The sequence below is a fragment of the Lissotriton helveticus genome, chromosome 12 (assembly GCF_964261635.1).
Source record: "Lissotriton helveticus chromosome 12, aLisHel1.1, whole genome shotgun sequence".
NCBI classification, from domain to species: Eukaryota; Metazoa; Chordata; class Amphibia; order Caudata; family Salamandridae; genus Lissotriton; species Lissotriton helveticus.
In genome coordinates, this window is record NC_136073.1 from 271,979,456 (window position 1) to 271,991,558 (window position 12,103).

Below are 12,103 nucleotides of genomic sequence, written 5' to 3' on the forward strand. Positions count from 1 at the left end.
GGGATTCATGTTTGTGGGTATCAAAAATACTTTTGATAGTTTAGATTAGACCTTCCTTTACTTGGATGGGCCTAGGCTGGTGCTTTCTGCTCTATGCGAGCCCGGTTGTGAGGATCCGCACAGGCAGCACAATCTCTAAGTAGTGGGATGTAGAGCAAGGCACTCATCGGTGGTTCCAATTACCCCCCTAATCTTTGCCCTAACAGTAGGACCCTTAGCGTCCAGAACTTGAAGCGGGGTGCCCTATGCAAGCTCTGTGGGGTTTTCCGCTTCATCTCACTTTATGCAGATGATATGGTACTTTACCTCTACCTTCTACTACCTCGCCACCAAGACCTGGAACACCATGCCCCTCCACCCCAGGCAATCCATGTTGCTGACCCATTTCAGTAAGACCTGGCTCTACGATTGATCCTCCAGATGCATCAGCAGCCCCCCCCCCCCCAGCACCTTGAGATCCTCACAGGTGAGTATCCGCGCTATATAAACTCTTGATTGATACCTGTATGACCTGTGCACTAAGCCGAAGAGGGCAGCGTGCTTTGTCATAGATTTTAGAGAGGACTATGGCTTCCAGATGTGTTTGCTCAAGACCAGCATGTTTCCGGTCTGCGGAAATATGGTTGGGCCTCCCGATTTGGGTGAGATGTGATGTAAGCCACTAGCCGTGCAGTATCAGGGAGTCTGCATTTATTGCACACTCCCCGAACTCTTAGAGAGTACTAAAGGGGTGGCTGGGACGACCTTCCGGTTGAACATTGGATTCTCGAAGACCTTGCCCCTGTCTGTAGCATACTGCATAGCAGTGGCTAAGATGGTGGTATTGCCTCGCCTCCTTTACTATTTAGTGGTCCTTCCATTAGTGATACCGCAAGCTATGTTTCGGTAACAGGACTCGATTCTGATAGATTTTTCTGGGAACAAAGGCCGGCAGTTGATAACATTGGCCAGATTGTAATGAATGACCTGGGATGGTGGGCTGAATGCCCCTGATTTCGCTTCTTATTAGCTGGCGGTGCAACTGCAGTGGTGCATGGGCTGTTTTCCGGGGATGTTGAGGACAGCTGTGGTTCTTTTTGCTTCAGCCTCGGCGGCCCCCTGTACGCGCCGGCATGCCCTCCCGGTGCTCAGAATCTGCTGTTAGAGGGTGCTCAGAATGGCACGGAATATGGGCCCTGTACTTTCCAGACCTCCTGCTTCGGGCCCTCGTAGCACAGTTAGAGGGAGTGGAGGGCGGGTGCCTCCATGATTGGGAGGTGGTGGAACTGGACATAGTGGGTGCACTATGTATGGATGGTATGTTACGGCTGTTTGAGGACTTATGTACAGACTTTGGCCTTCCGGCTGGACAGTTTCTACTCTATGGCACCCTGACTGCTGCAGTACATAAGATTTGGCAGAGGAGAGGATCAGAACTGTAGCTGCTCCGCAGCTTTCCAGTTCCTCTCTGCTGCCATTGATACACGCTGACTGGTCTCAGAGATGTACGGTGCACTACTTGAGGACCTATGCTCTCCCCTTTCATTGTGGCACGAACACTGGGATACTGCCCGGAGCTCTCCACTGATGGACAGGGACTGGACTAAGATGTGGAAGGTTGCGCCTAAAATCTCTCAAAATGCCTTGATCAGGATCATGCATTTCCATGTCTTGCATCGAGCATACATCGCACCCCTAAAACTCAACATGCATTTTCCGCCAACCCTGCCAGACTGCCTACGATGCCATGACGATAATGGGGGTATCCTCCACATGCTTTAGTGCTGCCCTCACTTGGCCTCTTATTGGTCTGAGGTGGTGCGTATACTGACGGAGATTACGGAGCGGCCTTTGACCACCTTGCCTAGGCTCTGTCTACTGGGTCCATATCCCTGATCTGCCAAGCATAAAGGCACTAATCAGTTTATTGACCTTGCTCTGGCGCTTGACAAACGACGCTGGATTACACAGCACTGGAAACATACTTAGGGACCTTGGCCTGAGGGATGGAAGGCGGATTTGTTACACTAGGTTTCAGGGGAGGGAGCCGCAGTACTACGAGAGGTGAGCCAAAGTAGGACGCCCATAGAGTTTTCACAAGCGTGGGACACGATTCTGGCTGATCTCCAGGGGGTGAGGCTGAGAGTAATGAGGATGCGGCTGACTAGAAAGTCCACTGAGGGACGGATCTGGATCGCTGCTATGAAGCCCATAGTAAGGTGCCAGGAAGACGTGTTTGGGCCTAACTATCACCCCTGCTGTTATCTCTGCTTTGGAGGACACCTGGAGGGGACTCGCTGACAAGGAATACACACAGGGGGAAAGAGGGAATGGGGAGGATTGGTTTGACCATGTCCTGATCCAATGACTTACCTTGGGAGGGGGGAGACAGTGCAGGGGGATGGATGGGAGGTCGGTGGGTTGCAATATATCTGGCTGATTGGGCTGTTTTATGACAATTGTTCTCTAGATGTTTTAATGTATAATTGGGAATTGCCAATACAGCTGTATGTTAAATGACAATAAAACTGTTTAAAAATAAAAAACTGTGTCCTGAAGATCCACAAAAAAGTCTTTTGGAGCTAGATCTAAAATGTTGAATTTTTCTTTCTACTCCTCATGCTGTTAGGTATGTTCTTCAAGTGACGATACAAGACCTGGAACAACGGCACCGCTGGCATTTTCTCTGCAACACATGGCTGGCCGAACAGCCTAAAGGCATCTCCCTTAGCATGTCCTTCCCAGCAGCAGACAAGGAGGAGCTCACAAGTTTCAGGTAGGCACATTGTGGTGTAGATTTGCATGTACCTGTTTATGGCAGTGTGAGTAGCCCTCCGTCTCACAATGCTGATATCTCAGTGAGTGCCCTTGGTCCACTTGCTCGAAGACAGTTTCTTCACTGACTTGGGAGTCAGACATCTACAAAAGGGCTTCTGCAAGAACGGTCTTACTTACATTCACGTTATCCAAAGCTTCTTTTTCAATGGGGAACCGTCACCCACAGGAGACACCAGTATCTCTTCACCTCTGCTTTGCCCTATGGCAACCATGCATCTGGCCGAAAGGACCGCTGCTGTAACCAAAAAGGCCATTGCAGGACTACAGTTTGAAGACGGCCTGGGGTGCATTACATCAGCAGCAGGCATTGAGCAAAATCACCAGCAGCTTGTGGCTGCATCTCCTGGCTGAAAGCCACTCAGATCCATGTGATGTCATCAAGTCCACCAGCTGTTTAGATTTTTCAGGAGTTTGTAGTCAGAAAAACAACTGCATTTTAATGCCACTGTGATTCATATTTCTTCCTGTTCTGCTGCTATTCTGCAATAAGAAGTGAAGCCTGTGGAGTTCCTTAGTACCCAGGTCTTAGGATGCTGTAGCACAATGGTCAAGGGCTAGGACAGGGCAATGAATAGGACAATGATCTGTAGAACTGATGTGCTTCCTTAATAAAGACTATATATATCTTAGGGAAGAACTTTGCTTTTCTGCTTTCCGCATGCACACACCTCTGCCCTGTCACCTTTGCTGACATTAGACAAGCCACAGTTTTCTCAGCCATTGGACTCCAGTTTAGCTCTGGTAGTTATCTGTTTTGAATTGTATTTTCCAAACCTAGCTTACTATAAATACAAATGTGAAGTCAACACTTTCTTCAGGATCCAGAGTAGCTGTGTGAGACATGGTCTAACGTCTTCAGCATTCTTCACTCTATTACTTCAAGTATGGATTATTTAGCCTTATTTCCTTTTAAAGCAATCTTGCAGCAGAGCTACTCCATGACAGCTTACGCTTCTCCATATGTAATGCCATACCATTTCCCAAAAGGTTGAGGCTCTTTTCCAATCTCTGGCATTTCAGCAAAAAACAAGATACCACTTTGGAAAAAGGCAACTAAATCCATGTCCCCAAATAACACATCCATCCACCTTTTAGAATACAGAGGTAGCTGACACCAGTTCACATGGCATGTGAAGACACCTAAACGCTCCTCCGTTAGGTATTATAAAAGTGCTGAGATGATGACAATTCAATGATAACTCTGCCTGATAGTAGGCTGCTCAAAGATCCAGAGTTAGAGTAAAAATATTTTTGCTTGGTTGATTTGAACACAATGTAATAGAACATTATTTATTTTCCTTGCTCAGTAGACTAGGAACAAATTTGTCTAGAATTTAATTCACAAAAAAGTAATACCTGGTGCAGCTAACCTTAGATTTTAGTTTAATCTGAAACAAGTGAAAGTGGGGACTTTCAAAGATGCTTTAAGATGTGAATTGGAATCTCCCTTATCTGACAAGGTATGTTCATGGCATAAAGCCAAATGTTTCAGACTACTTCAGTTTAGACTGCGGATAATATGGGCCAATGGTCTGTCTTCCAAGTGTTTTAAAAAAAAGTATATATATATATATATATATAAAATGTACCTCCATACTAACAATTTAGCTCTTTTTGGAAAAAGAATGCACAGTTCTCTTGTATGGATTAGCTATGGCACTAATCCCAGTTTCACATAGCACATAAATATATACTTCTGATGGATACTTCTGCATGCAGATTCCTCACCTGTAAACCAACCCCAGGTAATACAATACCAGATAGAAAGAGGGTCCAAGGGATGTTTATAGACCTGCACGGATAAATCCCCATGCCATATATGACAACAACCACAAATCCGTGGGTGTAGAAAAAATGTATTACACTGTTGAGACCAAGAAATGGCGCACTAGTGATCCGCATCACTAGTGCGCCCATACATCTATTGAGGGCGCTCATGCACTTTTTTATCTCTTGACACCAAAGGATACATAATAAACATATTTTTCCTTTTGGTAATCAATTTTAATCACTTATCACTACACTGCACAGTCACGGTATCACACTATGCCTTATTCACAGATTTATTTCATATATCTGTGAGCTCCTCCTATTTAACAACAAGGAGGCGCAGAAAAGTTTCCCACATGATGAGAATTATCACCTTGGTGACTGATGGGAATCTACTTCTCTGAATGATACTCTTTTCATTGGGTTCTAGCTCCCGGTTTGGGCAATTTCTTGGTCTCAACAGTGTAATACATTTTTTCTAGACCCACGGATTTGTGGTTGTTGTCAACCTAACCCAGGTGTCAGACTCGATCCAGAAACTTCAAAGCTTGGAGGCCGTTGGTAGTGGGCGCTGCATTCGATTGCCGCCAGAAGTCACGTCAGTGGACGCCACAGAGCCCATATAGCGCCCATCCTGGCATACTAACATCAGTTCCCTTTTTTTTAGCATCTTCGATGCAGATCTAGAGCTTCTGCTATGAGAAAAATCTTTCCTCACAAAATTTGTAGTCGCAGTACCTTCTTTAAAACAACATGTGTCCCCCCTAAAAAGTCAGGGTTTAAGCCTTTAAGGTCAAATATTCATCACATACCCCCCTGCCATTTGTCTGTGGTGCCTGGCTTCTGACCGTGACACTAAGTCATGTTCCCCTTGTCTCAGTATGAATCCTAGGGCCATTAAGGAACTTGAGACCAAACTATTTATGGCCTGGGCAAAAGGCGATCGGCGTCATCGAAACCAGTCTCATCGGTCCCACTCTCCATTGATTTAGTTAGGGAAACGGCACCATAAACATTAGAAAAAGGACAATATGCAGCTTACGGGTAGGTCTCCTTGATGTTCTTCCTCTCCAACAGGACACTTATCGTCGGAGCTAGAGCTTGTCCTTATCCCCACAGAGGATTCTCTGTGCAGTCCTGCTTCCCCTGAGGAACCGTCTCCGGACCTACCTCCAGCCCCGACACCAGTGATTCCTTTGGGGCCCGTCAGCGGCACTCCATGACTTTCTGGTGCATGGTGTGGATCCTGCAATGTTTCTTAATGCCAGTTGCACCATTTTCACCAGGAGCGTCACTTCCATCCAGCCCCTCTTTTGGCCTGTCCAAGCCACACCGCGTCCCACTGTTCATGTCCTTCGGACCGTTCTTGCAGAGGCAATACCATACTGCTTTGATCGGGCACTTTGCTCCATGGCATCGCAACTTGTGCAGACTTCTCTTCCACCATCTCCACCACCTCCTCCAGCCCGGATACCGAGCCACCACCAGCCCGACGTCAAGCCAAGAGTTCACTCATGTTGAGATAGCCAGAGAATTCTTGAAGAGGAGGAGCATAGAGCTTGCCTCCGTGGAATTTTCAGAACTGACTCTGATCTACTGGAGCAGTTTTCTGACATCAATCACATGTAAGAACCCCTGGTTTTTGTAGGACTGTCCTCTGCAAGTGGGCTGGACGCCTCGGTGAAACTCGCTATGGATTATACCACTGAGCCACCTACTCCAGAGGTTGTCATACTCTAATTGGTAAATGCTCAAAGCTGCTGAGGTGCTGGACCTCAAATTGCCTGCGACCAAATTTAATGTCCTTTCTGAGGTTCTACTTCAATTCAATTCAACCTCTTTATTTCGGTTTAACAAACCATAAAAGAAGCAACCATACAGATCATGAGTGTATCATTTTAGACTAAAAGAGCATTTCAGAAGACAAATGTGCAAATGAGGAATAAAAGCGCTCAAGTTGACATAATAAAAAATGATATTGACATCATATAAGTAAAACATTTCCACACAATTTCTAACTTTGGTCTCTCTAACATGATTATGGGGCTAAAGTGCAAGTGCATCATCAAAATTTGTATAAATCAGTTTCCGGGTTGATAGCCCGCACATTAAGCGGATGGAAGGATTGCCCCTAATCTAAGAACAATGCCCTAGTCACAATAGGCAGAATAAAATACATAAAATACAACCATAAAAACAATTTCGGAGTATAAAATAGCAGCATTAATTAGTCAGTACAGTCTTGACTGGTCAGCACAATCTGTGTTATCTATTCATACCAGTCGACCCTGTAACTGTGCCCTCCTTCTAATCGCCCAGAAATGGCCTAAATATTTTGCAGTGGCACAGGTGAAAAGAGGTCTGGCATCTGATTTTAATATCCGTAGGGCCTCTTTAGAGCTTTGGGTCCCTAATTGTCTGCACACAGGAGCTAACCATTTGCTTCTTGGCTTTACGTATGCTTTACAGACAAAAAGTATATGCCTGATAGATTCATGTGGACATGGACAGGACAGATAGCCCTTAGGTTGGGGTTTGTTATTCTGCCAGGAATTAGTAAAAGCATTAATTGGTAAGCTGCTGTGTCTAAACTGTGTGTACAGCTTCCTGTCGGCTGGCACCTTGATATAATCGAAATAGCTTTCTAGGTGCCAATTAAATTTCACGTCAGTGAAAGCATCTGTTAGGCTGCCAGGTTGGCTTTCCCGAAAGTCCAATACAGAAGTTTTACTAGGCTTCTTGAGTATGAAGGGAGTGGCTAATAGCCTCAATTGGCAAACCAATACTAGACCGTAGGGCGTTTACTTGTTTAATCCAGCCAATTTTATTTGTGGTGTCCAAATTGGAGACTTCACAAAAAGCAGCTGCATAATGTGCCAAATCAGGGGTGGAGGCCAATCTATGCCAAAATAACAGTGGGCGGAGCCTCACACGATCGTTGATGGACTTAATACTCAGATAAAGCTTGAGCGGTAGAAGGGGTGTACATAGGGGAAGGGATATCAGGTTTCTAAGGAACTTGTTTTCTACAGCTACAAGCTCGTTAGAGGGTGCTGTGCCCTACAGCTCCGCCCCATAAAGTCACGGCCTTGCAGGTGTACAATTTAAGAGCGGGAGCTAATGACCTGGTATACGACAAACAATGCTCCCTCCTCAAAGTCCCATTAAGCTGGGGAAATTTCAAGGAAACCTCTGAATGTCTCTTGCAAGCCATTCTCTCTGATAGTTTAATACCCAAATAATCGAAGGAACTAACCCTCTCAAGCGGGACATTATCCAGGAGTATGTTTCTCTTGAAAGATTTGTGCGGGTTGAACATCATTAGCTTCGTTTTGGTGGTGTTAATGACCAAGCACCTCTCCTCGCAAAATGCCTTAAAATGATTTAAAAGTTTTTGGAGATCCATGGGAGTTTTGGAAACCAATAGGGTATCGTCGGCGAATAGTAGTGTAGCAATTTTTTGGTGCGCCAAAGATGGTGCATCAGCTGGTAGGGAGGGTTCTACTTCCTTCGGTGGCTTCAGCTGAGCTGTTTTTCCCTTTCAATGTTCTGTTAGACTTAGTGCTAGCGGCATGGGTGAAACCCTCTTCATCGCTGGCAGTGAATTGCCTCGTGGCCTGCTGGTATCAGTCGGCTCCTAGCTACCAAGCCTTCTTAACTTCTCATCAATCCCAAGATAACCTGGTCATACTAGCCTCTTGTTCGGGGACACAAACGAGTGGCACCTTTTGATAGTCCCTTCTGACAGGTAGACTAAACGGATGGAGGCTTGGGTGCGAAAAGTCTTCTTCGCAGGGAGCCTGGCCCTCAAATCCCTTAATGCAAGTTTCTTGCTTGCTAGATAAAGCCATGCTTTGTGGGGCATGGGGGAAATGAAACTTCCTCATATACCACCTGATATGAAAGAACACTTCTAAGAAGTCATAGTGGATGGCTAGAATGCTTTGTGGCACATCATAAAACCCAATTCGGAAACCGCAGATTCGGTCACCAGAGCAATGGGCACCTCCATCTCAGTAAGACATCATGCTTGGCTTCAGACATTGACATCTTATGGATCTTTCATTCAATGGCATTCTGCTCTTTGGAGATAAATCAGACTCTGCACCGGAGAGGTTTAAGGCGTGCAAAGCCACTGTGAGACCCTTGGGGTTGCAGCCTCCGCCTGATAGGAACTATAGAAGCTCTTGTTGCTTTCGAGGCTTTGTAAGAGTATTCTCCTTTCGTCTACATCAGTACTCACCATTGCTCCTGCAGCAAAAACAGAAGTGGAACCCACTTATCAGACAGTACAAAGGCCACGGCAAGGTAAGAGGTCAGGGATCTACTCTGCAACCCTCCTCATCCTTCTACGCAGCGCCCCAAGGAAAGCAGGCCTAGTTCTCTACCCCAACCCCAATGCGAGGCTTGTTGGTTGAAGAGTGTCCCATTTTCCAAACGCCTGAAGGCAATTATTTTGAACCAATGGGCCCTACAAATTGTAGAAAGGTTTACTCCCTCCCCTTCCTACAGGTTATGCCTCCCATCACAATGCTCCCTCATCTTTCCCCCCGGTCTTGCCACCATCCCAACCATCTGACCATCCTATAACTAGAGGTGTCAGCTCTCCCTCTTAAAGGAGTATTGGAGCCAATGCCATAGAAGAAAATGGGTCAAGGTTGTTACGCACAATACTTTCTGGTCCCAAAGAAGGATGGCGGTCTCCGCCCTGTCCTGCATCTCAGGAGCCTGAGCTGCTTCCTCAAAAAATAAATGTTCAAGATGCTGACCCTTGCTCAGGTTCTGCTGGCGTTGGAGCTTGGAGACTGGATGATGTCCCTAGACTTGCAGAATGCGCACTTCCATATTCCTATCTTGCATTCTCATCTGAAGTACTTGTGATTTTTGGTGGGATCTTTCCACTACCAATTTGAAGTGCTAACCTTTGGACTGACATCAGCACCTCAAGTCTTCACGTAGGTGATGGTAGTGGTAAAGGCCCATCTCAAAAGGTTAGGAATACCGATCCCGATCTTTCTGTAACTGGACAACTGGCTCTTCAAAGCCAATTTACCAGAGTTGGTGTTGCGCCATTTACAGCCAACAGCATCTCGACCTGGGCTTTTTGATCAACATACCCAAATCTCACCTGCAGCCCTCCTAAGTAATTCAGTTTTTAAGGTAAATAGTGGACACCAACCTTCTGCGTGACTTCCCACCTTCACAGAGATGCCCCCAAGACATCCTGGAAATTACTTTCTTCTTCCAAACAGGTGCAAGAATTCCAGTCCAAAGAGTCTTGCCTAGGTCTACTGGCTTCCTGCATTCTCCTAGTCACGCTTACTCATTAGCACATGAGGGTCCTGCAGTGGTGCTTCCGCAGGCAGTGGCCACAGCATTGGGGAGATTTGGCAGACTCCATTGTGATCTCCCCAGCACTGCGTCGGAATTAGCTTGGTGGGGTAATGAGATGAACTTCACTTATAGGATGGCCTTCACTCCTCCGCCAGCTGTAGCTATAGTTGTAATGGATGTCTCACCCTGAGTGGGGTGTTCTTCTGGAAGATTTGGAGATCAGGGTCCTCTGGTCTCCGGAAGAGCAGCTGTTTCACATCAGTCTGCTGAATTGTGGGCAATTAATCTGGCGCTCAAGGCCTTCCTCCCCTCCATCGTCGGTCCGGTCCAGAACTTGACGGACAACATGACAGTGATGTGGTGTATCAATAAGCAAGGGGGAATAAGGTCTCACCTCCTTTGTCTGGAAGCATTGAGACAGTAGTCTCTTGAGCACACCGCCAAGGAACAATCTGAACCGACGTCACAAGTGGTGTTTTCTGCCAGAGATAGCCCAGAACATCTTCGCCCAGTGGGTCACTGCTCAAGTAACCATGTTTGCCTCCTTGGAAAATGCTCAATACCTGCAGTTTTGAGCCCTCCAGTATCCGGTGAAGGGACCCTTGGGGGACGTGTTTCAGGTGAAGTGGAACTTTCCCCTGCACTACGCATTTCCTTCAATATTTTTAATTCCTCTGGTTTTGAGGAAGATCAGCCAAGACTGGGTGTGAGAAGCTGGCCAGGTATATGATGTTCACTAATGTAAATGGGCATCTTGCATCAGTCCAGACAACCCTTATGGTGATTTAAGAGGTCTTAGACAACCTTAGAAAGCTCTCTAAGTGGTAGCTGTAGAGAGCAGCCTTCAGGCGTACTCCAGAAGGAGTGTAAAGCAGCTTGTTTTACCAGAATACAATCTTATAGTATAGATTAAGTGAAAAAAACAACCACACAAGGCATTTATAAAAATATGTATTTATTATATAATACTCTATAACACATCTAGATATCTCCTACCTGGAGATAATCCCAATGCACACAATACTTTGCAAAGAAATACAGATGACCCTGGGGAGGGGGGCAAACCATATACTAAGAAATTGGTATGAGAACCACGACTCGGGTCAAAACAAGGTTGAGAGGATGTAGAAGTGCTGGCGACCCACGGATGCTCAATAAGGTGGGTAACCCAATATACCCTTGCGGGCTCTGGCAAAGTATGTAGCGTAGAGAGTACCAGCAAGGGAATTTATTTTGAAGAGAGTTTTCAGAAATCAGATTGTATTTAATACAAAAGCATTAATTTGATTATACCCTATTTAGGGCTGTGTATCTTTTTTTATAAAGACAAAGTCTGAACAATTCAAATGTAAATGAAAATAGCAACACGGGAAATCTTTATAAAAAATAATTGTTTATATAAAAATCAATTAGAAGAAATTCATAGAGTACAAATTTTATCGTGAAAATAAATCAGAGAGTATCAAATGTTTAAAGGAATAGATCAATCGACCTCTCAAACATCTGAAACATAAGTCCAATCAAGATGAATAACAAATGATTCCTATTCTATTAATAGTGAAAATCAAGAGCGTTTTTGATCAACAACGTAGAAATGGACTTTGGCAGTCGACGTTTCGGTCTTAGGTTGATAAATCCCAAGACCTTCTTCAGGACAATATGTATTTTGCAGCGATAACCCCCTAGAAAGACATAATGTAATCCATTACAGTCATATCTTTGTTATCCCAGTGAATCTTTTAACATACTAACTTATTTAACCCGTGTGCAACATATATCAAATTTAAACAGAATTGATAAAATCATCTTGCATATGTTATTTTTACCAGACTCTAATTTTACAGCCTGACTACATTGGCTCAAATAAATCGTGTTCGAAGACCTTTTTCGGTTATTTATAAGAATATACATTTATCAATAATTCTAGACATATCTAGACATCAAATGCATCGAATTCTAGCTGTAACTTGCATCGAAGACACTCAATGAGCTGAGTTCAGTTAATCAAAGAAAGAGTTATCTATATACAATTTTTGTTCGAAGTATTAGTGTTAACATTTGACATTATTAAGAAATATTTTCGTTCCATTGGTGTCTCAAATTTATATTGTGGACTTGTAATTCTTTTATGGCCACTAGGACGACTTTCGTTATATCTTATGGCACTTTGGAGTTTTGGAGC

The 12,103-nt window shown here is 44.9% G+C and overlaps 1 protein-coding gene across 1 annotated transcript in view; it reads left to right on the forward strand.

Annotated features, from left to right (window-relative positions):
• LOC144798005 (polycystin-1-like protein 2) overlaps window positions 1-12,103 on the forward strand; it is a 365,276-nt gene that overhangs the window by 277,114 nt on the left and 76,059 nt on the right. Inside the window, exon 14 of the mRNA XM_078668796.1 lies at window positions 2,609-2,755. Coding sequence (XP_078524922.1) covers window positions 2,609-2,755 — 147 coding nt within the window. The remainder of the gene's footprint in view (window positions 1-2,608; window positions 2,756-12,103) is intronic.